General features: G+C 56.5%; 1 protein-coding gene across 2 annotated transcripts in view; it reads right to left on the reverse strand.

The window, feature by feature from the left end:
- Nucleotides 1-25,235, reverse strand: part of TNFRSF1B (TNF receptor superfamily member 1B) — a 35,295-nt gene extending 10,060 nt beyond the window's left edge. For both annotated transcript variants that reach the window (XM_031464083.2, XM_031464082.2), the window contains exons 1-8: nucleotides 25,094-25,235; nucleotides 6,882-6,981; nucleotides 5,016-5,144; nucleotides 4,455-4,604; nucleotides 3,917-4,010; nucleotides 3,247-3,476; nucleotides 2,593-2,670; nucleotides 1,978-2,012 (exon numbers count right to left, since the gene is read on the reverse strand). In XM_031464083.2, coding sequence (XP_031319943.1) covers nucleotides 1,978-2,012; nucleotides 2,593-2,670; nucleotides 3,247-3,476; nucleotides 3,917-4,010; nucleotides 4,455-4,604; nucleotides 5,016-5,144; nucleotides 6,882-6,981; nucleotides 25,094-25,171 — 894 coding nt within the window. In that variant the 5' untranslated portion in view covers nucleotides 25,172-25,235. The remainder of the gene's footprint in view (nucleotides 1-1,977; nucleotides 2,013-2,592; nucleotides 2,671-3,246; nucleotides 3,477-3,916; nucleotides 4,011-4,454; nucleotides 4,605-5,015; nucleotides 5,145-6,881; nucleotides 6,982-25,093) is intronic.
- Nucleotides 25,236-26,855: the final 1,620 nt, after the last annotated feature.

Below are 26,855 nucleotides of genomic sequence, written 5' to 3' on the forward strand. Positions count from 1 at the left end.
AATCAGGGGTTTGGGGGTTTTTCCCACCTGGAGGGCCAGTGACCAACATGTCATTGGGCTCCAAACACAACAGCACTCAACAAACAGTAGTTTACATTCATGAACATAAACCTGAATGAAGCGAAAGGGGAGTCGGGGCTACAGGCCACACCTGGGACAGCTTTACTGCACGGAATATTGAAAAACACTAGATCGGGAAAGACGAAGTGGCAGCTGGGCTGCCGGGGTGGAGCTGAGACGGCGCACCTGGTCTATGTGCTGCCAGGCAGCAGCTGTCAGCACCACTGGACTGAAGCCAGAAAAAGGAAGGCGTAGCATTCACACGCTGGGGGAATGAGAAACGGTTTGAACTCCCAAACCAGTGTTCCTGTCTGCTGAAGTACCAGAGGGCAGGTCAAAGAGCACTGGGCCAGGAGTCCAGAGACATACTGCTGTGTGCCCTTGGGCAAGTCGCCTTCCCTCTCTGCACTGCTTTTCTCATCAGCACAGTTGGGAGATGAAATCAGTCTCTGGTTCCTACCACATCCAAAACCCTGTGTAACCCTCAGGCACTGGTTCCCAACCAGGGGCGGTTCTGTCCTCCAGGGAACCTTTGACAATGCCTGGAGACATTTTGGTTCTCACTCCTGGGAGGCGATGCTACCGGCATCTGTGAGGGAGAGGCCAGCGACATTGCCGAGCAGCCTGCAATGCACCGGACAGCCCCTCAAGACAAAGAATTATCAGGCCCCAAACATGAATACAGCTGAGGCAGAAAAACCCTGTCCCAGCAGGACAGGGGACATGGATGGAAGGCTTTGGACTCTTGTTTCCTCATCTGTAAAACTGGGTAAAAAAAACCTGCCCTGCCTACTGGGTGTGGGGTTGCAGCAGACACAGTGCATTACATCACCCCACACTCATTTCCAAGCCCTCTCCCAGGTCCTCCTCCACTGTAAAGGCTAGGAAAGCAAAGCACCCCGTTTCCCAGCCTCCCTTGCACCATCTGGCCAGAGACATAAGACAAAGAAATAAAAGGAGAAGTCTACCCAGGGCTTCTAGGAAAGCATGTAGTTCCCTGTAAAAGGGAGCATGGCTGTCCTGGATGTTTTCCCCTCTTCTTCCTGCCTCAAACCTGGAGGTCACGTTTGCAGTGGTGATCACCATCTTACGACGACATAGATCAAAAGCAAGAAAACAAAGGACAACACACTAAAGATGGCAGAGCCTGGGGTCCTGCTGGCCTCATGGAAGAGTGCAACTCAACCACTCCAGCTGCTGTCGGCCCCTTGACTTCATGGTATGAGAGAAAATAAAGCCCTTTTAGGTCACCCTTAAGTTTTTGGTTACTTGCTGCCAAATGCCTTCCTGACGGCGAACTGATAAAATACTACATCAGTGTTTTGTTGCTAGCAAAAATCCTGCACAGACCCTGCTTCATAAAAAAGATCAGAGGTGAGCTGCTGTGGCTGAAGTTGGGGGAGGACTCAGGGCCCTGGCCTCCACCTCAACCCTAGAGATGACCCCCAGCCAGGGCCCTTTGGGGAACGCCAGGTTACCCCAGCACTCAGTTTGAAAACCACGGCTCCGTGAGGAAGTGCTTTGTTAAACATCACGGAGCTGCTGAGAACCGGTGCCAGCTGGGTGAAAAGCACCACCTCGCAAGCTGGGCTGAGGAGACACTGTCCCCATTGAATGGTGAGGAAACAGAGCCATGAGCAATTTCACGTCCGCCCAAGGTCACACCGTGCGTCCGTGACCACATGCCTACCACTGACAGCACTAGCCCCCTGCTCCCTGATGTGGCCTTTCACACTCACAGTCTCCTTTATTAGCCCATGGAGGGTGTGGCCGGCCTTTCCTCAGCCTCCTAGGGCTCTGCACCCTCCCTGAAACTGGACAGACCATCCGATAGAACTCACTGCTTCCCATGGGACAACCCAGCCCAGCAGGAAGGGGACCAGGGGAGGAGGAGGGGGAAGGCAGAGGGGCACTCACCACCTTGGCGTCTCCTTGCAGGCAGAAGGGCTTCTCTGCAAAGAGAGGGGGAAAGTCAGAGAGTGACTTCCTCAGGCCATGTCTGTTCTTACTAGGAGGGAGCATGGGGCCCAAAGAGAAGCAGCCCCAAGGGAAGCAATTATCTCCCGACAAGGTACACAGAAGCCCCTATACCTGAGTCTCCAGCTGGCCCGACACTGCTCCACTCCCCCCCGCCGCCCCCCACCATTCTTCAGCCCCTGCCCCGCTTTGCTCAGACCATGCCCTCTGCTTTGCATGCCTTTTCTTTCCTGCTCTCCTGTCCCCACCAAAATCTTGCCCAGCTCATATGTCACCTGCTAGGGAAGGCCTGAATCCCCCAGGATTCCCAGACAAGAATCTTGGACTCCTGCCCTCTGGGATAAGCCTTGATGGTGTCCTGCCTTTCAGGAGGTAAGTCATGGGAAGTGCCTTCCGCCCCAGGCTCTATGCTCCTAAGAACAGGGACTACCATGCCCAGCTCTGTCCCACCCAGAAGGCTGTGCCCAGTGCTGGACGCACAGGAGGTGCCCCAGAAAAGCTTCCTGAACCAATGAGTGAATAAACGGATGAAAGAAGGAAGGAACGGAATCTTACTTTTCTTCTGGGTCATGATGACACAGTTCACGACGACTAATATTAGCACACCCAAGGCTGTCACACCCACAATCAGTCCTGGAAGGAAAAGAAAAGCTTGAAACAGCTGCAAAATGCAAACTGAAGTGTACCAGGGGTTCCAGGTCCAGTCAGGTCAGGGCAGGTCATTCAACAACCAAAGATGACTGGGGCTGTTGCAGGCGAGGGGCAAGCCCCATCCAGAGGCTCTCAAATTCAATTACAAAGCAGACAAACCAGAATCCGTGGACCAAACAAAATACGTCTGTGGGCCACACTCAGCTGAGGGCCACGAGTCTGAGACTTCTAGGCTGAGGTAGTCCTAACCCCCGAAGGAAGGCCCATGAGGTGACCTGGCCTAGGCCACTGTCTTTACAGCTTAATGGGTTTGTCAGAAATAGCAACCAGGAGACCATCTCCACTTTCAAATAAAACGCTGACCCTACCTCTCCCCACCCAGGAACTCGCAGTGGCATTACCAAGTCTTGGGAGAAGGAGATTTCAACGCCACGTGCACCCCTGGCTGCAGCACAGGATCCAGCCCCTAGCAGGCTCTCGGTAAGACTCCGAGAGAGGAGGGAGGAAGGGAGGAAGAGAGGAAGAAAAAAAGGATGAAAGGGCCCTCCTGTGACTCACCAATTGGAAGAGAGATGTTCCCGGCGTTCTGCCCTTCAACTGGGGAACTTGGATGACTTGGGACCATCAGGAGTGGGAGGGAGGTACTTGGGGCTGTGCTGGGCCCTGGAGTTGGCTCCGCGTGTTGGGATCTCGTGGGGGCTGGGCCGGGGACCACTTTCTGGGTAGGGAGCACAGACGTGCAGACAGCATCCATCCTTGCGGTGCCAGGGATGACTCCCGAGCTACAGCTGACGGGGAGGAGGCTTGGTCAGGGGGCAACAGAGGACCGAGGGGCTCAGGGTAGCTGGGCTCACTCGCAGGAGCCAGGCCAGCGCGCAGGAAGCCCGGCAGCTGGGCTAGGGGAGTGAGTTCCTGTGCCACGCCCTCTTTCAAGACTGTCCCTTCCCTTCCTGTCCCCACCCGACTTTTCCCAATGCCTCCCACCCAGTCTTGACTTCCAAGGCAAGGCTCCTGTTCACTGTGCTGTCTGTCCAGGGACCAACCCACTGTCAGATAAACCAGTCCTGGTGTTGAACAGGGCTCAGCAATGCCTCAACCCAAGGGAGTAACTGGGGGGATTCCAGGCATGGTGGCGCGGCTGCTTTGCGCTCCAGGCCTCATGATCGTCCAGGGACAGCACCCCCACCCCACCTCTGTTCCTCCAGAAGCAAAGGACTCAGCTACTCACATCTGGTGGGGCCTGCAAGTATCTGTGGACGATGTGGTGTTGGAGAATGTCCCCGGGGCACAGGGAGCGCACAGGACATCTGATGTTGCCGTTCCTTCAGGGAGAAATCGGAAACTGTCACCAACTCAGATACTCCATGGAACAGGTGGGCCCTGGCTCCAGGGGAACTGGACCAGGGAAGTCTCAGGGGCCCGCGGGGTTCCGTCTGCACCTCTACCCCATGAAACACACACGCATGCGCGCACACACACCCACACACAGACACACCCACACACACACACACACACAGAGCTGGGCAGCTTGCCCTTAACTAATTGTAGTGACTTCATCTTCCACCTCATTTCCCCATAGCTTGGGGCTTAATGTGATCCATCTCGGACTCCCCAGGGCCTAGCACGCAGTAGGTGCCTAACCAGAAGTGCTGGAGGGAAGAGTGAATTGGGACGGGTGGACAGATGGGTAACAGGCACCTGGCCGCCACTGACGTTCCCAGGAAGGAGAGGCCTAAGGGGGTCCCCAAGGACCACTGGCCCCGTACCCGGTTTGGCCACGCCGAAGCCAGGGCCACATTTGCGCAGCGGCACGCACAGCCGGCACCCCTCCTGCCTCCCCAGTGTGCAGTACCAGCCCGGTTTGCAGGTGCAGATGCGGTTCTGTTTTGGAGTGCAGGCTTGAGTTTCTGTCTGGTCTACAGGAGCAAGAAGACAGCCAAGGGTCATTCCTGCCTCCACCGGCCCTGCCCGCCACCATGCCCACCCCATCTCCCCAACCAGCCCCACCAACCACAGAGAGCTCTGATCTCCAGCAGACAGGTGAACTGCCCTCAGCACGGGGCAAAAAGACAATCTGTCACAGGGTCTCCATCCCAGCATGAGCGAGCATGCCTGCTTTCCGAGGCCCAACCTCCTCAACCCTACAACAGGGGGCACAGTTTTCCCACTGCTGCCCTTGGCCGGCCTGCCCCCTGCCGAGATAGAGGATGAGGATGCCTTTAATAAACAATAAAGCGCTGTGCATGCACTCTCAGGCAAAGGGGCTGGAGGGCATGGTGGCCAGGGAAGGATGCCAGGACCACCACCCCTCTCTCTGGGCGACTCACCGGAGCTGCAGCGGGAGTTACAACTAAAGCACGCGGGAACCAAGTTCCAGAGCTGGGTGTATGTGCTCTTCTCGCAGGGTTCACACACCGTGTCTGTGGTCTTGTTGCATAAGGATTGCACGCGGTGGCCTGAGAAAGCAAGGCCAGGAGTCTCAGTGGGGTGGTGGCGGGGAGGGTTTGGGGCTCATCCTCTGTCCCTCAGAGCCCCAGGGTTCTGGGTCCGCCTGGGAAGGATGGGAGCTTTTGACTTCTGCATCAACTGATCTCCCATCAAGCGTGGACCAGCTGTCACTCCATCTCTGAACCCCTCAGTGCTCATAAAATATCTTCCCCTCTGCTCTCTTCGGATGCCTGGGATTCCACCATTGGACCTGTCCTATTAGTCAATGACACTTTAGTGAGAACTGGTTTGTCAGCTCCTTTCTTCTTTATAGTAGGCTAAAATTCTCCAGCTGGGAAAGGTTAAAAAAAAAAAGTGGGGGTGGGCACGAGTAGCCATCCCTGGTATCCTATCAAGAATGAAGACACAGGACTCCCGAAGGCCTGCAAAGAAGGCATGCCAGTGGCTGGTAGAACACGAAGGCAAACCTTTAAGAAGTTTCTCTTCTGAGCATCTGCCCCCATTTTCATCCTGCCATCTTCACTGCTGGGCCAATCTAGTAACTTCTTACCAAGACCTTGCCAGTTAAGAGAAAAAAGAAGAGTCACTCCCTCTGGGGCCTCTTTAAATGGCCATGGGAGGTGTTAGGTACGTATGTGCCTATCCACGTCTCAGGCTAATGCCTCAAAGCTCTCCAATGGTTTTCTGGATCCTGCAGAATAAAATCTAAATCCCTTACTGTGTTCCCTGCTTACTTATCCACTCTGGGCCACACAGTGGCCTCACTGTCCTCCAAGTTCACCAAACAGGCTAACACCACAGGGCCTTTGCACATGCTGTTTCTGGTATATTTGCGTGACTCACTCTCTCACCTCTCTACCCACCTGTCAGCTCCTCAGAAAGGCCTTCCAGGACCACTCCATATAACACAGCATGTCTTCCTTTGTCTGTCTCTACCTGCCTTCCCCTACCTTGTTTCCTTCACAGAACTTGCTCTCTGATAGGACCACATGTCTATTTCCTCTATTGGCCTGTTTGTCTATGCCTCTATTAGAATGCAAAGTCCATGAGGGTGAGAATTTCATCTGCCTTGCTCTCTGCTGTATTCTCAGCATTCAGAACAGTGCTTGACTCCTAGCAGATGCTTTATAATATTATAGGAATGAACATATAAATGAATGAATGGATGGACAGCACCAGGACGTGGGCCACCTGGCTTTCCCAACTGGGGTTAGGCCTCAGGTCCACCATCTGTGAAATGAGTAATCTAGTCATTGATTCAGTCAAATATGCACTGAACACCCAGTACATGCCAGGCATTGTCCAGGTACTGGGGATTCAGTGGAAACAAACCACAGACCCTGCTCTGAGGAGCACATAGTGGGGGTGACACAAGATAGGCAGACCATGATCACAGTGAGAAAAGAGCTGCTGCCATGGGGGATGCCAAGGGCTAGTGGGCACTCAGAGGAGGAGGCAAATCTGGCCAGGCAGTGCAGGCAGGCCTCCTGGAGGAGGGGGACATCTAAGCAGAGGTCTAAAGGATAGGCAGGAGTGAACCAGGGGAAGAGAGCTGGGAAGGGCACCAGGGAGAGGGAACAGCATGTGCAAAGGCCCAGAAGAAAGAGGGAGCATGGGGTGGAAAGGAAGCGTCAAAGGCCATGACCCTGACCCCGTAACCCCTGTACGCAGCCACTCCCTTCAAGGCACCAGCCCCCAGGCACCCAGCCAGTCTCAGGGTGAGAGCCCCAGCGCCTGCCCCTCACCAGGTGGACACTTGCTGCAGCACATCTGGACCCTTGTGTCGTAGTATTCTTGCAGCCGGCACAGGCTTCCAGGCTCCGGCACGTAGGGGAGAAACACAGCCTGGAAGGGGGAAGGAAAGGACAACCATCAGCAGGGCCACTCACGGTTCCAACACACCTGATGCCCAGATCCCCATCCTGTGTCCTTGACCTTCTCCCTGATGGGATTCCACCGTCAAGGGGACTTCTTCCTTCGGTGGGAGAGCAGGTAGAGGTAGAAGAAGGGATAGTCCCAGCCTTCTTTCACCTCCTCCTCCTCCTTCCTCAGTGTAGCACACGTATGTCTGCAGGTGGAGATGTGGAGCCAGCTGGCTGGAGGGTGGGGCCAGCTCCTACAGCTACACAGGGCAGGTGGGGTCTTGAAGCCTCCCAGAGGGCGGTGGCCTCTGTCACAGAGAACCCCAGAGCTCAGCACAGAGCAGCCCGTGACCAGGTTTTCTCCCCTTCCTCCCTGCACCTGGTAATCGCCTCCTCGTCCTTCCAGCTGAGTGCTGCCTTCTCTGGGAAGCCTTCCCAGACTCCCCCAGGCTGCTTCAGGTTCCTCCTCCCCTGGGCTCTCTCTCTAAACACCGGAAATGCCCTTTCTAACAGTCATCTTATTGTGCTGGAATCAGGTACCTTCTTGTCCTCCCACCCTGTGGGGGTGTACGTGCACAAACACGTGTATATCCATGCATGCGCACAGGCACACACCCACATCTGCAATGCAAAGGGCAGGAATGAAAGCCTCATCATCTCTGGACCCTCAGCCTCCAACACAGGGCCCACAGCAAAGTGTGGGCTCAGCAGACGAATATTTGCTGATGACAAGAGTTCTATCTCTTGAGCACTAATGGGTGCCAGGTGCCGTTTGATGTGTCCCAGGTGCCCTAGTCAGTGGATGTCGTTGCCCCCTACTCAGACCCCCTATACCAGCAGGGCACCCATCTCCCAGCTGTCTTGAGTGTTGCCCCATAATGGCTCCCAGCCCTCAGGCAGGACCAACACTGTGGCACAGTGCACGCTCCAGAGCCCCCCTCCCTACCCGTGGGGGCCTGGGTGCATGAACTGGAGGGAGGCAGCTCTCCCTGTGCCTTCCCCCTCCCCTTCCACAGCATCACCCGGGAGTCGTGACTGCCGGAGCCGGGGCAGCCGGGCCCTTGGTTGGTCCCTGCATCAAGGACAAGTGAGCCCAGAAACCCAGACACCTCCCCGACTCGGCCTGGCAGATCCACCCTGGCAGCACATGATTCGGTGTCAACAGCTGGAAGCATCAGGGGGACGACCCCAAGGGGCTGTGGAGCCACCTGTGGCTCTTCTTAGCCCCACACCCTTGGCCAAGCTGCCTCCAACGCCTGGAAGAGCCCTCTGCTTCCTCTGACAGCAGCCTCCCCCGGAGGCCTCCCGGCCCACACCCCACCCTGAATACACTCCCTCAGACCCAGAACCCCCAACTTCCTCCCTCAGGACTCCTGGCCCACAGGGCTGTGCCCCCCATGAGATGGGTGCCCTCTGAGGCTGCAGGCTCGGGGGGACTTTTTACTGACACCCCAGAGCCTGGTACGTAGGAGGTGCTCAGGGGTGGCCAATCTCAGCAGGGGACTTCAAAAGAATGTCATTTCTTTCAGGGGTCCAACCCCGGCACCAGGGCCACGAAGCCCCAATACAGGTGCACCCTCCTTGCTGATCGGCCCCTAAAGCCTCTCCCCAACTCCCACCCACCCCAGGCCTGGTCCCAAACCCCAGGAAGTCAGCTCTAGGAAGGTTGGGAGAGATACAGGTGGCCAGCAAAGGAGGGAAGTGAGGAACCATTCTGCATCACACAGAGCCTGAAAAAGTAACTTTCATTCCCACCTGAACTGTAAGCTGGTGCACACACATGCACACGCACACGCACACGCACAAGCATGCACACACACATTCAGTCCTGGTCTTTCTTCCCGCGCGCACACACACATACACACACAGTCACACACTCAGCCCTGGTCCTTCTTCCCTCGCTGTTTGGTCCTGGAGCAAAGCCCCTTTTTAGGGCTCCTCACAGTTGGAGAGGGGGTTCCAAAGCACCTGGGGATGTGTCACAATGCCGACTCCCTCCCCAGCAAAGAAGCAGAGGCTCCGAGCGAGCGTGGGTCGAGGAAGCTGTACTGTCAAGGAAAAAAGGAAAAGAAGAAAACCTGTCCAGGTGATTCTGATGGCCCACTGCTGAGCAAACCTGCCCGACTGGCACCACGGCCAGAGCAAGATGGCCTGGGCGGGGCACACAGAGGAGACACAGCGATCGAGCGAAGGCTAGGGGAGCCCCAAAACCAGAGAAATCAGGCTTTCTGCAGCACCCCCTGGCACCACCGTTCAGCTGTTACATCACCAGTAACTGCAGCCGAGGCCCTGACCATCCCCGCCATTCACAGCCCCCGCAGTGGGCCTTCCCTGTGCTTCCTGTGCTTCCGGCCCTCTGGGCAGCAGCCTCTTGCCTCAGACACTCAGAGAGTGCCCTGAGGGCCGGAAGGCTCCGCGCTTCCCTCCCTGGAGCCCCTGCCCCCCAGGGGCCGGCACAGGTCTCAGGGACCCTCCTCCCCACTAGTCCCTTCGGCCACCACGGGGCGGGGCAGCTCCCAGCAGGAGAGGAATTCGCTCCCCTCTTGGGGGCAGCCCCCCGTGGAGCAGCCCAGGGCAGCCTGCCCTGCCTCGGGGAGGATTTCCTGTCAGGGCCCAAAGGACCTGACGGGAAAGGGCCTTGCCTTGGCCAAGTCTGGGCTCTCTCTCCACCCATGGGCCAAGGGTTCCAAGACAAAGGCAGCTGGCTGGACCCCTGTGACCCCAAGTCACTGCCCGGCATCCTCCCTGTGGCCTCCCCTCCAGGGTCTTTTCCTGGCTGCATCTTGTCGCGAACCCCTTCCCCGCACCTCCTGCTGCTCTGTGACTCCAGCCCTGAGCTACTGGCAGCGGGCAGGAAGGGTCAGCCCTCCCTTAAGCAATCTTGAGGCCTGTTTATCCTTTGGGAAAAAAAAAAAACCCAAACCACAGCACTGTCACGGCTAAACAATGAGGAACAGAAAGCCCCTTGCAGAGCAGGACAAAAGGTCACTCCCTCCGCTGCCCTGCTCACCAGAGCAGAGGCCAGGCAGAGGCAAAGCCCCGGGAGCCGGGCCTCCGTTCAGCAAAGGAGCCACACAGGCCAGGGGTCGGCTGAGGTCCCCAGAACACAGCGGGCAGCCACTGGGAAACGCGGGGCCATGGAAGCTTCCATTTCTTTTATCTGGCCTCGGGGAGGCTCAGATCCACACACCACCCACCCACAGGGGAGCTCTGACTGACATTTAAAAATGAGGAAATGCACTGGGTAGTACTGGATTCGCTCAGCATGCTTAGCAGAACCAACCTTTCAAAACACAGCGTCCCTCTGTACAAACTTGGAAATCACTGATAAGCATTAACCACCCATTTGAAAGGTGGGAAATCTGTGACCCAGTGTTTGTGTGTGTGTGTTGGGGAAAGGGGGGGATTGGAGAAGACAGATCATGGATGGATAGATGGATGGATGGGTGGGTGGATGGATGGGTGGATGGATGGTGCATGGATGGATGGATAGATAGGTGTGGATATTAGATGATGGATGGATGAATGATGGTGATCGATGGATGGATGGCTGGAGAAATAGACAGACAGACAGACAGATAAGAGAGGGAGAGATGATAATAGATGAAAGGAAGGCAGAGGGAGAAAGGGAAGGAAGGACCAATTTAACACCCAATTTATGAGGCACGTCTGATTGTGCCCATTTCACAGATGAGGCAATGGAGATGAAAAAAAGCAAACCCACCTCCCTGGGTCTCCCAAAGGCTCTGGGCCATGCCCGGGCCTGGCTGGGGGCAGGCTGACGCAGGGCTGTGCACAAGGGGCCTTCAGAGCTGCTTCACATCAGGGTCCACAGCTCCATGTCCTCTCCTCAACTCCGCCTCCCTCCTCTTGGGGCAGAAGGAACGCGCCTTAGGAGCAGGTAACGTGTACAAGCATCTGCTCCACCCCAGGAGCAACTGTACGTGCTAGAGCCATCGTCAGACAGACTTGTCAGCAGCATGTCACCGCTTGGGGAGGTGAAGTGACACAGCCAAGGCTACACCAGGAGAGCCACACGCCTACTGCCCCATCCTGCCTCCCTCCTTCTGGGGGCCCAAGCTCCCCTTCCCTTGACATAGACCCTGAGCATCTCCCAAACTCAGCCCCCACCCCCCCATGTGGCCTCCATCACTACCCAGTTCTCATCTTTGGCCCTTCGGAGGGAAGGAAAAAAATGAGCTATTCATTAAGCACCTGCTATTTGCCAGGCCAGGCTGCAGCCACTTTATAGAACCCTACTCCACCCTCAAAAGCAGGTGGGCATGTGCCCACTTCACAGCTTAGGGAGATCAAGGCACTTGTCTGAGGTCCTCTGGAAGGGAGGAGGTGCAGCTGGGATGTGACTCTTGCCCTGGTCCCATTGAAGAAATCTTTGGTCCCCTCCTCAAGACAGCTGAAGGGGTCAGCTCCTAGGATCCACCCTCCGCCCTAAGTCACTGCCACACCACCAGCCCCCGTCCATCCACCCCCAGGCTGAGGGGGGACTGGGGCACTGGCTCAGGTGGGCACACATGATCTCTCAGTCTCTCTCTTACACACACACACAAACACACACACACTCACCAGTGCAGGGGACCCCTCTCAGCCTCATGCCAACATCCTCTGACCTCAGCTCCAACAGGTTTCCCAGGTGACCAGCCAGGAATCTCAGAAGAGCCCACCTCCCGCAGCAGACAGGGACACCGAGCACCTGAGAGCCGGCTCTTCCCAGAGCTGCCTGTGTCACCGAGCTCCCGAGAGGACCCACCCTCAGGCTGGCAGCAGGCAGGAGAGGGTCAGCAAAGGCTTACAGGTAGGAGTCTGTGAGCAGGGAGGGTCGGCCCAGATGATTGGCAGCTATGCCAAGTGCCTGAGGTATGCGTGGGAGCCAATGACAAGGAGAATGAGGCCCAGAAGTGGGGGCAGGATTGAGGCGCAGCAGCTCGGGGCTGGCAGGAACCTTAGAGATCATCTCAGACCACCTCCCATACCATGAGGGAGAAAGATGGGGGCAGAGGTGGAAACATTCATTCATTCATTCAACAAACATACTGAGCATCTGCGGTTTGAGATGCTGGGCCTTCAGCATCAAATGCCTGCAAGTCCCTGGCCTGAGAGGCTGAGCTCTCATAGGGGAGACACAGCCACACACGGTGGAAAATGGGAGGTGGCAGCAGAAGCTAAGAAAAAGGGAAAAGCAAGATGGGGTGGGAGGATGCGCTCCACGTGTTCTGTGCACCATCAGGCCAGGGCAGCCAGGCCAGAGGGGCGGGAAGCGGGGTGCTAGGAGACTGAAACGGCAGCACCTTCTCCTAACAGCCTGCTCCAAGCCAGGCAGTGCGCAGAGCTGTTCACACACTACTGTCTCTCTGACTCCCCACCCCAGCACTGTGAGGTCGGTACTGTTCTCATTCCCAAGTCACGGATGAGAAAACTGAGCCTCAGAAAGGTCCCCTCATCTCCAGCCATGTGTTTCTTCCCTGCCCCAGAAAGACTGGACTTCAGCCCCCCTCAGGCCCACCCAAAGGTCCTCCCTCCCTTACTCAGGCACCCCCTCTACTGTGGGCGGTAACTGGCTTCTCTGTGCCTCAGTTTCCTCGTCTGTAGAATGGCGGTGTGGGCCTGGTTGAGGCTCTAAGCCCCTTCCAGCTCTGGCTTCTTAAGGATGAATGTCAAAAAGCTCAGCCCCCTCCCAAGACCTCAGGAGAACCCACATGAGAGGTGGAAAAACTGAATGACCTGGGAGGTGGGGGCTGGGGTGTGAGACAAGGCTGAAGGTGGGTGTGGAGTGGAGCTTCCCTGTCCCAGCTCTGCCCCTCAAACCCTCTCCCCAGGTGAGGACAGCCTGAGCTGGTGGCTTCTGGGAGGAGACGGCCCAGAGATGTCCAGCCTCCCAGGCACCCGGACATCCGGCATCACCGGAGGAGCCCTAGACTTAGTTCAGAGGATCTGGGTGCACGTGCTGGTCTGAGGTGACTTGGGGACATTGCTTACTCTGAGTCTCAACACTGTCCCCTGTAAAATGGTGGCATAACACCTTGCCCAGTCTCCTCCTCGGGTTATCGTAGGTACAAAGGCAGTGGAGAGTTTTAAACTTGGGTCCCTCATCTTCTCCCAGAATCCCTGGGGACCCGGAGGAGGGAGCTCTAAGGGTCTGCAAAGGCCCTGACACTAGCGTGGGCTTCTGTCATATGCAACATTAGAACCGGGCTCTTTCTGCCTTGGTTTTAGCTGAGAACAGGTGCGGTGAGGACAGGAGCCTGGGAGCAGGTTGTGCAGTTCGGGGGAGGCAGCAGATGGCCATGGAGGCCTTGCAAAGGAGGGGCTTCCCCTCCCACCTAGAGGGCAAGTCTGGGGAGGCTGACCTGTAACCCCTGGAGTCATGGGTCACTCTCGGGCTGGCCCCAGGCTCTTTCCTCAAGAAGCCTAAGGTCAAGAGACCATGGCAGGCCAGCTGGAGGGACAGCGGAGTGGGACCTCGCTGGGGCAGGAGGAGGGGAGATGCCTGCAGGTCAGATGTGGGCTGTCTGGGGTAGTGGCCTTGGGGTTGTCTTCAAGGGACTTTGCTCAAGAGGCACACCTAGAAGGGACCCCAAAATGAAGAGTCCAGGCAAGGGGCCAAAATCCAGGAGCTGGGGGTCCACCAAGAGGCCAGAGGACATGGTGTCCAGGACAACGGACAGGGATGTGGCTGTAAGTACCGGAAAGAAGGTAAGCCTCAGAGGCCTGCGGGGGCAAAGCTCGAGCCAGACCAGGCTTACCTGGTGAGCCAAGCAAGAGTCTTCCGTCTTCCCCATCCTTCCCCACCCTCACCCTGGAGGACCAGAGATCACAGCCGGCAGTGGGGGCTGGGGGAGGGAGACAAGTTCAAGGTGGGTACTTCACTGTGTGCACCCCCCATCCCCCAGTGAGCAGCAAGGCCAGGGCACCAGACAGGTCCCCCGGATTCTGCAGCCTGAGTCAGCGTGCTCTCTCGGGGAGTTGGGCAATCCTACACCAGCTGACTTTCTGTCTCCCTGCTCCCCAACTGAGACCCTGCACACTCTCCAAGCTGGGGGCCCTGGGTCCCTTCCCCTATTTATAAATAGACTGTGAGAGGGGAAGGCAAAGAAGGACTGGCCTGGGGAAGGAGGAAGAAGTGGCCGCCACCAAGACGGTATCATCTGAAAGCACTAAAACTTCGGAGCTCTCCGCCCTTCCTGCCAGTGTTGACTCAGCACTTTGGGGGTCTCCGATGCTTTTCCATTTTTTGGAGACAACCCCCCTTAGATGCCAGTACCCTTGCACAGGGGTCCTCCCAGGCTCCCCGAGGAGCACAGCTGGGCAAGGAGAGCAGGAAGAGGACGTGGTCAGAAGGAGGCCACAGGGGGACACTTCAAGCTTGGGGAGGAGCACATGCCTCTCAACTCTACCCTTTTCACAGAGCCAGAAAGAGATACTGCTCAGACCCAGCAGAAGCACCTGCTGTGTGCAGACAGGTCTGGGCACACTCACGGGCATGCTCTCATTTTATCTCTGCACCAACACAATGGGGTCAGCATCACCCCATCTCTAAAAAGAGATGCAGAAACGGAGGCTTCCGGAGATTCGATACCGTATCGAGCCCACATAGTGGCAGACAGGAACTCATCCCAGCTACATTTGCCTCGGTGGCCTAGGCAGTCTTCGACCCTGCGATCGTCTCTTAAGCCCTCATTTCACAGAGGAAGGGCCCAGAGAGGGAGAGTGACTCCCTGGAGAACACACAGCGAGCACGATGTGGGTGGATTCAGTGACTCTCCCGGGCAAAAGGGTCTCCAAGATCCCAGGGGCAGATGCTGTAGCTGCGGACAGGAACAGAGGGACCCCCGGAACAGGCAGAAACCGGATTCGAGCAATAGAGAAACCACATCATTTCCATGGCAGGCCCCTGGGGCTCTGGTGCACAGTGGGAGGCAGCAGAGCCATGTGGGCCTGGATCTTTGGGGGTTCTTGGGAGCCCTGTGGACTGTGGGGTGCAGCCGACATGGCGATGACACCGGGGCCAGGTGGTGGAGGCTCGTCTGTCGTCACGGAGAGGGGCAGCAACTGCGTCAGGAGGACCGACCACATCATAGGCGGCGGCCCCGGGTGACACATCCCACTCCTGGCCCACTGCCTGTGATGTTGCTTTAGAAGTGAGCTGGGGGCAGACAGGAAGCCTGAGCTGGTATCCGGTTCTGGAGGCCCGGCTTTGTGCTGAGCACTGGGGTACAAAGATACCAGGGTGTGGTCCCTGCCCCCAAGGAACCCTCAGTCTTGTTGCAGAAAACACCCCAACCCTTTCCACTCCCCCAACACCCCCACCAAGGCCTGTCCACATCACCTCCTCAAATCTCTCATGCCCCACCTCTCACCCTTGGCATCTCTCACCACCTACAGCCTCCTCACTCTTGGTCCCCAGGGTTTCCAGACAGACCCGAAGCCGCCTTTCTACACCATAATCTGGCCCTCAGGCCCGAGCTCAATGACCCAGGCCTTGACAGCATCTACACCCCATCTTCATTTCACCGCATGTGGTCTGCACCCTCTGGTTCCCTCACCCTCCTCCACACCTCCTCCGCTGTTCCCTCTGCCCAAATATCCTTGCAGAGCTAACTCAGGCTTCTTTCAAAAGTTCCCTCCAGTAGCATATCAAGAAAACCTTCTCTGAACGCCCCAGAGGGTCCAGTGACAACCTGAGTATATCCCTCTACTGCCCAGACCACTTTTGGGTTAATTATTTGCTCCCCTGTATCTCCCTGTCTCCCCCTTCTAGTGTGAGCTCTGAGCCAGACACTGGGTTTCAGTCCCAGCTCTGCCATTGCCCAGCCTCAGTTTTGCCATCTATAGAACAGGGACAAAAGCAGTGCCCACCTCCGGGGGCCATTATGATTCACTGGGCCGAGGCGTGTGGTGTGCTCAGCGCCGTGCTTGGCAGCAGTGAGAGCCAAGTGTTACCCGTTGGGTTTTTATTACTCATGACTCTACCCGGCCCAGTGCACTGCCCACGGCGGGTGCCTAATAGATGCTGAATTGTTTCACAGAAGCAAAAGTTTTCATTTCCATTTAGCTGAAATGAGCTGGGGCCAGCCTGAGAACTGGGCAGGAAATGGGCTTATAAAGAGGGTGGCGTCCCCAGACTGGCGGCTTTCAGGTAATAGTCCCTCATAGCCACTGCAACCACCCTGACGCCCGGGTGATGGTTCGCGCACAGAGCTTGGAGCCGGCTGCCTGGCGTGGAATCTTGGCTCTGCCTCTAGTGAGCTGAGAGCCTGAGCCCCAAGCTTAACCCCTCTGCGTCAACTGCTTTTCCTATAAAATGGGGATGATCACGGTACCCCATCCCCAGGTGGCTGTGAGGACTCGGTGCATGTAATGCAACAGACCCTTGTCTGGTACCCATGAAGCATCCCCTGGACATCCGTCCTAGCTCTCGGTTCGCTGCACTCCCCCAGCCCCCAAAGGAAAGTGACAGAGAGGGACACTTTTATCCCCACCTTACCAGTGAAAGCTCACAGAGAAGGTCCCAAGGTCCTGGCAGCAGAGTCTGGCGGGGCCCCCAGGAATCCTGCCTCTCTGCCCTTGCGAGCTCATCGCATTTCACGCCTGAGATGCGCAGGCCAGCCCTGCCCAGCCTCACACCTGCCCCCGCAGCAGCCAGGGTGACTGAGGCCAGGCTCACCCTTTGGCTGACCACAAGAGCTCCAGGAACACACAGGGCTGACACTGACCACAAGCAAGCAGCAGGGGCAGGGCTGAGGCCAGAGGGACCTCATGTTGCAAGATGGGGTGGAGAGAGACAGCTCCTCTTTCTCCCGAGTGCCTCTGTCCCCACCCTGGGTCTTTGGTCACATCCAAAGCCCACTGCTTCTCCCTGAAGCCTTTGATCCTTCCTTCCTATTCTGCTGCTACTCCCTCAGCCCAGAGCTCTTGCCTAAACTGTTGCAACTGTCTCTTCACCTCAGTTGTCCTTCCCATGGAGGATGGAATTATCTTCCTAATACACTCTCTGCTCTGGTCACTCCCTCGCTCAAAAACTATCAGTGGCTCCCCATTGCCTCAATTCCTGATAGGAAATGAATATGGTAGCCAAAAGCACAGAAACTGGAATAAAGATGCCAGGCTTTGCATTCAGACTCTTACCTTATTGGTGGGCAGAATCAAAGGAGTTTTGGGTTGTTTTTTGGTTTGGGGAGGGGTGTTCGTTTGTTTGTCTCCATCTTCTGAATCTGTGAGCTATTTTATTAGAGAGCATTGCAGAGGCACCAGGCTCACCTGTAGGTTTTTCTTCCATTCCAGTCCTAGGCAGCCTTCCTTGGGCCTTTTTCTTTGTTTTTCTTTGTTTGTTTGTTTCTTTCTAAATTAGTTTATTTTTATCGAAGTATAATTGATTTACAATGTTGGGTTACTTTCAGGTGTACAGCAAAGTGATTCAGTTACACATGTACACATAAATATTCTTTTTTGGATTCTTTTCCATTACAGGTTATTACAAGATACTGAATATGGTTTACTGTGCTATACAGTAGGTCCCTGCTTTGTTTTTTTAAAATAAATGAGGCTGAAAAAATCTCAATCTTCTCATCAGTAAAATGGAACTGATAGCAGCGTATACCTCGTGGGACTGTAAGGATTAAATGAGATAACATGTGTAAAGTGTTTAGCAAACGCTCCCAAAATTACAGTTGCTACAAATTTTTTATTCAATTTAAAATTTTTTTTCTACTTCTAGAAATTGGTCCTAAACAGTTTTAGCCTCAAGTGCCATCACTGCCCCTAAGCAGCCTTTTGCTCCAGCTCAGACGGTCCAGCCACTGTCTCCTGCTCTTCCTCCTCCTGGCATCCACTCTGCCCAATCCTGCCCACTGTCAGGGCTCAGCTTTTAGAAAGACCCCTGTGTGGTCACCGTAGGAAGAGGAATGTGGGGGACAGAGTCAGGAAGGTGACAAGAAGAGATGAGGGGGGAGCTAAGGGGCCATGCCAGGAAGAGAGTGAAGCCATGGGGTGTCAGGGGAGGGCTAGGAGGGCGAGGGGTCAGGCTGTGAGGTAGGGGAGGGGGCTCGAGAGAGCTGGGAGGACAGGACAAGAAGGAGCCGGATTCGGGACTTGTGATTCCAAAGCAGCAGGTGACAGGCTAGACGGTGACAGGCTAGCCAGGGACAAGCTGAACCTGGAGCCCCTGCACACGGCTTCAGAAGTGGGGCTGTGGGTCCACAGGAGGGAGGACAAGGAGGGGTCCCCAGGATGCTGGCAGGAGTCCTGCTAACTAAGGCCAAGTTCTGGGAGCCCTTCCTCAAGAGTCACGGGCAAGTCCAGACCTGGGTCTTCTGAGCCGGAGCCCAGCAGAGGCCAGAGCTGCAAACCACCCCCACCCCCGAAGTCACCAACCTTCTCCACCTCCTCCCCCAGTCTTACATTTGAGGGGAAGAGCCTCTAAAGTGGGGGTGGGCCAGGCCTCTGCCGACCTCCACTTCCGGCTGGGGCAGCAGAGGGTCAGAGGGAAGAGAACTGGCCAAGCCTTCTGGGCCAGAGGCCGAGCCAGGACTGGGCAAGGGACCCGGACTCCCAGCCCCACGCTTCGGTCACTTTCACAGCCTCTGGCATCTCTCCCGAATGGCAATCGAGAAGGCTTTCCAGGGACGGCCCGGAAGATGCCCAGACACAGCCTCCCTGCCCCAAATCCCTTCCCGCGCCACTCTCCCCTTCAGGCCCACTCAGTTCCCTGAATCTGTGGCCACAGCAGCACAGCCACCTCAGGGCCAGGCTCAGACCCACACAGACAGGTGGGCCCTTGTCTGGATGGCCAAAACAAACAAACAAAAGCCCCTGGGGATTTCTGCCTTGTCTCTAGTCTGAGCCGCGGATCAACCCAGGGCCCAGGCTCCAAAGCTGGGGACAAAGCACAGGTCTGCTGGCTCTCCATGCCCCTCAAAGTCACTCCACACTGCCCCCCCCAACACGCCCACTTCATGTCTGCTACCCAGGGTGGGAGGGCAGCTGGCCCACCTGGGGCCTGGGAAGTCAGAGCTTCCTGAGCTTGGAGCAAGAATCCACGGGCTTGTGACCCTCAACCTCCACGGACGACAGCTGAGATGCAGCCTGTCCTCCCCTCCTCCTCTGCAAAAGGGGACAACGGAGGCTCAGAGAGGCAGGTGCTGTGTCACGGTCAACAGGACACCAGGCAGAGGCAGACCAGAGCTGGAGTCTCGGGCCTCCTGGACAGCTGCCCCCACCCCCAACTCCCCCCAGCCCGCTCACACTCAGGGAGACGGAAATCTACTCTTTCAAACCTCCGTCAGTGAACAGACACTTCCTCTTCCTGGGTGCGCACCCAAGTGCCCCAAACCACAGTGATGTCACCAACCACCTGTGACCTCACAACGCAACCTGGTGGAAAATGACCGTGGGCCTCAGAGGGGTGGGCCCCGGAGTCCCAGCCCCACAGTCAACATCTCAGCAGAGACATGCAAAGGCCCAAATCCCTGGGCCTCAGAACCAGGTGGAGGGGTGTTGTCTGCCCATCATGGATGCCAAAGACTTCTTCACGGAGCCTCCCCACCCAACTCAAGGCTTCCCCGAACCTGTGGGATCCCAGGCAGCAGGCCCTGCAATGATGCCCACAGCACAGACTTTCCTGTGGTTTGGTGCCCCCAAAGAATCCGGCTTCTGAGTTTTAAGAGGCACTAACTAGGTCATAGGGAGCAAGGAGGTGGGAAATTTGTGAATCCTGTTCTATCTGAGGGTTCTGTATCTTGTCTTGGATGCAAGCTGACAGGCAGCCAGGAATTCTTGATGCTACTGGGGCCTGAGTCAAGGAAATCATTCCAGCCAAAGCAAGTGGGATTGAGGTTAGCAAGAAGAGGAACTGGGAAGTAAAGATATTGAGGAGTGGTAGACTCTCCTTCCCAGGAAAACTCCTAGACCCCCCTCGCCCCCAAGTCTGTGGCTTTTGTCAAGTACACACAAAGCTGATACTTCCCCAATGTTCCAAGAGAGTGCTGTTAGGTATTACAGATAGGGGTACTTAGGCCCAGCGAGGTTAAGTAACCTAAGCACGGTCACACAGGAAGCCAGTGACCACAGTGCACAGATAGGAACTCTGGTCTCCTGACATCCAGGCCAGTGTGCTTTCCTCTCAGGGCCCTGCTGTCTTATAAGTTATTTGGAGGCTGGGGCATGGGCATTCTGACCTCAGAAGAGCCTTCACAGGGCCTCCTCTTCTTAGGGTTACAAGCAAACAGAACCTCTGAGATCACAGAAGTCAGAGATGGAAGAAATTTTAGAGCCAGCCTGGAATCAGCCCACACCCATCTTGCAGGTGGGAAAGTCAAGATCTTCTGCACCCCCTTCACGGAGCAGGTCACAAGACTCCTCTATACCACATGTACCCCATGCTCGCCTGCAGACGATACACAACACCTGTCACTTACTGAATGGAGTTGGGGGGGGGAGGACTTCCTGACCCTGCAACCTCGGCCACATGGCAGGCTCCTAAGGCCGGGCAGCTGGGCAGGAAGTGTGAGGCCCCAGGGAGGGGACCTTGGAGCAGGAAGCATAGCCAGAAGAAGGCGGGCAGGAGGGAAGCTGTTCCCAGGGATGCTGGGCAGGTGCTCTAGGCAATTGGAGGGCTGCCACCCCCACCTCCAGGTCCCGAGGCTCAGAGACAGGGAATCAGGCTCCATGGTGATTCCCGGGCCCCGCAAAGCCCCGGATACTCAAATAGCCGCCAACAGGCTGCTCAGCCTACAGAGCACTGTCAATCCTGACAACCAGCCAGTGTAGTGGGGATTGTTCCCATTTCACAGGCTCCCCGAGACAGAAAGACCTGCCAAGGTCACATGGCCTATCAACAGCAAAGTAAGGACTTGAACCAAGGTCTGTCTGGCTCTGAGGTCTGGGCCCTTCTTCTAAGTCATCAACACCGCTTCCTGCGGGCCTGGCGGAATGTCCGGAACTAGGAGCCACGCCACTGCGATTTCATTCTTGTCCTCTGGTAGCACCCCTCCTTCCACCCTAACCCCCAACTTCCCTCTCTACCAGCTTCCGGGCAAATCACATGCTTACTGGGGTCCTGAGTCACTGTCAGTGGGTGGCCCTGTCACGAGCCGGGACGGGGACGTGGGTGGGTGAGCACTTTGGGGAGAGCACCGTTAGCCTCAGCAGACCCAATACAGCAGAGGAAGAACCCAGAGAAATATCCTGGAGACAGCCCTGCCACACTGGCTTTTCAAACTCTCCCTCTTATCCACAAGACAGAGTCATTATAAAGGTCAGACAGATATTTTTGGACAATTAATTCAATATTTTTTAGCACCTACCACATGCCATGCACTGTTCTAAGCCAACGGTTCTCGACTAGAGCAATTTCCTACCCTCCTCCCCCGGCTCCACGGGATATTTAGCAATATTTGCAGATACTTTTCATTGTCACCGCTGAAGGGCAAGTGCTACTGGCACCTGGTGGGTAGAAGCCAGGGACCCTGCTGAACATCCTCTGACTCCCAGGACAGCCCCCACGACAACCATGTGGGCCCAATGTCAAGAGTACTAAGCACAAGAAAACCTATTCTAGACTATGAGTCTGTGGCCGTGAACAAGTCCCTGCCCTCACCAGGCTTACATCCCAGTAAGAAGACACAATACAAGTGAAAGAAATAAAACAGGTCATGAGAGTTACAGGAGAAATACGGGAAAACAAAGCAGGCCAGGGGAGGGAGAGCACCTGGAGGGGAGCTTTGTAGGCAGGAGGGTCAGAAAAGGCTGCCCTGAGAAGAATTCATTTGAGCAGAAGGAGGTGAGGGAATGAGACCAGAGGACAGTGGCAGGAGGAGCATTCAAAGTGAAGGGGAGAGCAAATGCAAAGGCCCTGAGGCAGTTGTGCGTGTGGCATGTTTGAGGAACAGAAAAGCAGCCAGCATGGCATAAAACTGGGAACTAAGCTGACACGTACAGTTGAATGTAACACACACACACACACACACACACACACACACACACACACACACACACACACGGCTGGCATCAAAACTCTCCCCACCCCTAGCCTTCTCGGCTATTCCTCCAGGAAGCATTGGATGATCAGGGCCGTAAAATGTCTCCCTGCCTGGGAAAGGACAGTACACCAGGAGCCACTGGGCCAGGCCCCAGGACAACAGCGACGGCCACATCCTCAGTCAGCAAGCAGGCTCCCCACTGAGCTCTCAGCCAGGGGGGCCAAGGGATAGCCCAGGACTGCAGGTACCCTGGATCACCCATCCCCACTAAAGGACAATGTCCCCAGGTTAAGCTGGGAGCCCCCAACGTCTCCCCTCACTTGAGCTGGCCCCAGGCCCCTGGGTAATGAGGAGGCAGACAGCGGCCCCTCAGCCTCAGGACTTCCAGGAGTAGGTAGGCCAGACCCAGCGGGTAAGCATTCCCTCAGACCCTCTCCAGCAAGAACAGAAAGCCAGATTGCCGGGGCCCTGCCACCCTCAGCACACGAGACCAGATGCTCCCCTATCCTGTCAGCTCTACCAGCATACATTTGTCGAATGAATGGACGACTAGGTGAATGAATAATGTACTCCATATACTAGCCAGCAAGTACAGCTGTTAAAGGAGGCAAAAGTCCTGACGGCACAGTGAGTCTGCCACACCCGCAGCCAGCTCAGGTCTGCCTGGGGCTCCTTCTGCAACTCTATTACATTCAACATAACTGAGCATCCACTGTGGGCGAGGGACCAGGGACCTGGCAGGCGGCCAGAGGGGGATACAGGCTCGGGGAAGGTACAGTGAAAAGAGCTTTGGAATCAAGCAGACCTGCATTCAAATCTCCCCACCTCCTACAATCATGGGAAACGTCATAACCTCTCTGGGCCTCAGTTTCCACATCTCTAACTGGGAACAACCACCTTTTAGGAGTTGCTCTAAGGGAGGTTCTACAGTAAAGTCCTAGCACAGTGCCTGGCACTTGGCAGGTATTCAGAAAACAGGAGCTATTGTGGTGCTAATGATAAGGAAGAAGATCCCACAGTCCCTGCCCTCAAGGAACTTTCCATCTATTGAGGTGGATAAAACACAACTAGATTAAAAAGCAGAATGGAGTCCGTCTTCGAGAGGGATGAAGGGCTGAGTTCTAAGAGCAGGTGCTCAAATGCAACTGGGCGAGCAGGGAAAGGCTTTCCTGAGGAGATGGCGGGGTGAGATGTGCAAAAGGCCCTGAAGGATGGGGGAAGGGGTGCACCACGCAGGGGATTAGCACAGGGTGAGCAGATACACAATGGCTGTGTTTCACAGGGTACGGGACACGCAGGCAGAGAGGTGGCAGCAAGTACCCGCACACCTCACTCGCTCTGGCCTGGGACACCTGGGGGAGATTCTGTCTTGGCCACTGGGAGCCTTTTGCTTCCCAGGCAGAGAGAGAGGCACTCTGATTTGAGGAGGGCCACTCCAGCAATGCCACCAAGGAGGATCTGTGGGAGAGGGGTCAGGGGCCAGGAGGTCAGCTAAGAGGCTGTGGAGACAACCCCAGGGAGGACGTAACCTCTGCCGACACGGGAGCTGGTAAGGAAGGTGAGAGACTCAGGGAAAGCCCTCAAACAGCGCCCGGACTAGGAGCTGGTCTTGTCCCGAAGAGAAGCCCCATACCTCCCCTGCCCCAGGGGCTCACATGCCCCCAGGTTCACCAAGGCACAGTGGTGCCCCTAGTCCTCGCATGACCCTGCAGTCAGGCTGGGGACCACAGTCGTCGGCATCCACATTCGGGTCTCAGAGCTAGGACTCTCCTGACCTCCTCTGTTTCCAGGACAACCTCTAGGGCAGCTCCCCGAGGACCCACCCTGGTACCCACTGTGGGTGAGTCAATTCTGCTCTGACAGCCTCCATTCTCTGCCCTCGAGAACTGGACTCTAAAGGTGTCTTTAGCTTTGGCCAGTGAGTCACCTCACATGAGTCAATGCCACCTCCCACCTTCCTCTCCGGTCAAGATGTCCAGACGGGTCAGTTCACAAGCATCCATCTGTCAGGGTAAGATCATGAGGAAAGGATGAAGGCACACTTCCTCCTCAGCCAAGGAGGGAAAGGAAGAGATTTCCCCTTGGAAGGAAGAGCATCTCTCATGCCCTTCCATGAAACACAAAGAGTTCACTGAGCCTCAGTTTTCCTTCTCTGTAAAATAGGGTGACTGTCTTCTGAGACCACAGAGACGGCCACAAGAGGCAAAGGAAGAGCAATCTTTGTAGACTCTCTCTTGCTATTGTGGTGGGTGCAGTGAGTACTGAATAACAGCTCTGGGGTCTCTGCTCTCTCCACCTTCCTGGAGCCCCTCAGAGATCATATGAGCTCTGATAACCACCCCAGAAGGCCTCCCTCTCCTCCCCTGTCCCCAGAGCTGAAGCACAGACTCTCAGGGAGGTCAGCCCAGGGGAGCCTGAGGACACTGTCTCCTCCCCATGACTCCAGAGTCCATAGACAGCAGGCTCTGAAGTGGTCACCGGACACATCAGGTGGGTCCTGGGGAAGGAGTCTGGGCAAACCGCACGGAAGACAGCCTACAGTCTGACTGTGCCCTTATTAGGCACTTACTGCACACCTGGCCGTTCTTTCAGCTATGCAGCCCCAGTATTTCTAAGAAAGAGGAGGAAGTCTTCTAAAGAAAAGTGCCCAGCATCAGCAGCGGGGAAAGAGCCCCCATACAGATCACCCCGTATTGTCACCCTCAAGCCACCTCCGAGAGGGCAGGCTTGGTGGCGGCAGTCAGTCGCAGGGATAAGAGAATTGGGGTCCGGGGTTTGGCTGGGATCTGCCCAGGGCCCGCCGGCCGGCTACCGACGCCCTGGCCTGCGCTGGCAGAGGGACCGGGGTGCGCCCCCCGGCCGCGGTCGCCAGAGTTCCTGGCCCCCGGCGCACGTGCGCCAAATCCAGGGTCCCCAGGGGGTCTCCAGCGGCGCGCGCGCCTGATTGGTGTCGGGGGCGCGGCGCCTCGGTGGCCTCGAGCCCCGTGCGCCTGTCACGGCTCCCCGGGAGCGCGCGGCCCCGGCACCCCGGACGGGGGGCGCGCTCCAGCCAGGGTGACTGGGTGGGCGGACACGCCCCGCGGGGTTGCGCGAGTCACCCACCTGGGCGGGCACGGCGCGCCCGCTGGCCCAGAGCTGCAGTCCGAGGGCCAGTGCGGCCCAGAGGGCGGCGAGCGCCATGGGTGCGGGCGGGTCCGGCCGGCCCTCGCCCTCGCGCCTCCGCTCCGGCTCCGCTACCTCGGGCGCCGCCGACTGAAAGCGAAAGCCAACCCGCGGCGGGAGAAAGGCCAGGGGGCGGGGCGGGGCGGGGACACAACCCTCCCTCCCCGCCCGCCGCCCCGCCCCGCCCCCCACCCCGCGTGGCCGAGCCAGGCCCCTGCTCTGCGCATCCAGCGCTGGGGCCGCACCTCCAGCGCCAACCCCTCCCAGCCCTCCGCGACGCTTCAACCTCCTTCTGATGTCTCCTCCCCTTCAAGTCACCCTTCCCAATGGAGGGGGCAAGAGACCTGCACTGGGACGGGCTCCCACCCGTTTGTGGCTGCCCCATCGGCCGCCCTGCGTCCACCTACCTCTCCGACCTCCCTCAGGCTCCCCACTTCGCGAGGAGAGGGCACGAATTTGGGAAAATCTCCCACAGAGCTGACACCGGGTCACAGACAGTCTAGATTATTCACTCATTTAGACTTTACAGCCAGACTACCTGGGTCTGAATCTCTGCATTAACCACACAAAGATATTCTGAAGATTGAAAGATGTACTATACACATAATACAGTATGTTTTATGTGTGTATGTATACTTACAAAGTAAGTATATAACTTAAGCTCTGTCTACATATTAGCTGTCATTACTATTATTTATTTGTTCATTTATTCCTAGACATTCTTCATGTCCTTCTCAAAGTGAGCCAGACCCTGCCCTGAATTCCTTCTTGAGTTTCCTGTCCAGGTGGCTGGCAAATAAACAGAGGTTAGGACAGAAAGCCACCTAGAAAGTTGTGGGGGCCCAGAGTGGGGGTGACCCAGACCAAGGGCCATGAGGGCTTGTTTCCCTGGAGTTTACTTCGTGACTGAGCGCACACTCTAGCTGCCATCTGCACCCCCTTCACTTTGAGTGCCAACCCTAATATCAGGGCCAGCCCTGCGTGTCCAGAACATGTTCCTCCAGCCCTGGGGGGTCCTTGCCCCCAGCACACAGGGCATTTCAGAGGGGTGTCATGGGTGGGCTGGCAGGTGGCTATCCTGTTCCCTCACTGCAGGCTGCCCCAAGAGGTCCAGGGACACCTGCTCTGGGTCACCAACCTGTGATGGAGACAGCAAGGGTGATGCTTCTAGGCGCTGAGTGAGAAACTGGGAAGTGGTCCTTGGAGGATGGAAAATCCCACCTCCTGATCAGGAGACTGGGAAATCACCTGGTTCCCACACGTTCCTGAGACACGGGCTGTGCCGAGGGCGAGGCTGGCGCAGTGCATAACTTTGACTCTGCAGAGAGGGTCAGCCTCTAAAACTAGCATGAAAATTTCTTCTGTCCCTTACAAGTCTTGTCTGGGAGCAGTTTTGAGGGCTCTCTGATCCATAAGAGAGAGCCACAGGCCAGGATGGGGTGTCATCCAATGGAAACAGGAGCAAACAGTTCTCCATGGATGTCCCCTACACACCTCAGACCCAGAGGGTCGCAGTGACTCGTTCCCTCCAACAGCTCCCGATCCCAGTGAATGGCACGGCCACCACCCAGGCATGGAGATCTTCCTGGGGTCTCACCTTCCATCCCAACTCCACCAACTGGACTCCAAGATGTGGGTGACAGCCAAGCCAACAGAAAAGCAAACCCTCTGTCTACTGACTCTATACAAGGTATTTCATACA

The sequence above is a fragment of the Camelus dromedarius genome, chromosome 14, assembly GCF_036321535.1.
Source record: "Camelus dromedarius isolate mCamDro1 chromosome 14, mCamDro1.pat, whole genome shotgun sequence".
Taxonomy (NCBI): Eukaryota; Metazoa; Chordata; class Mammalia; order Artiodactyla; family Camelidae; genus Camelus; species Camelus dromedarius.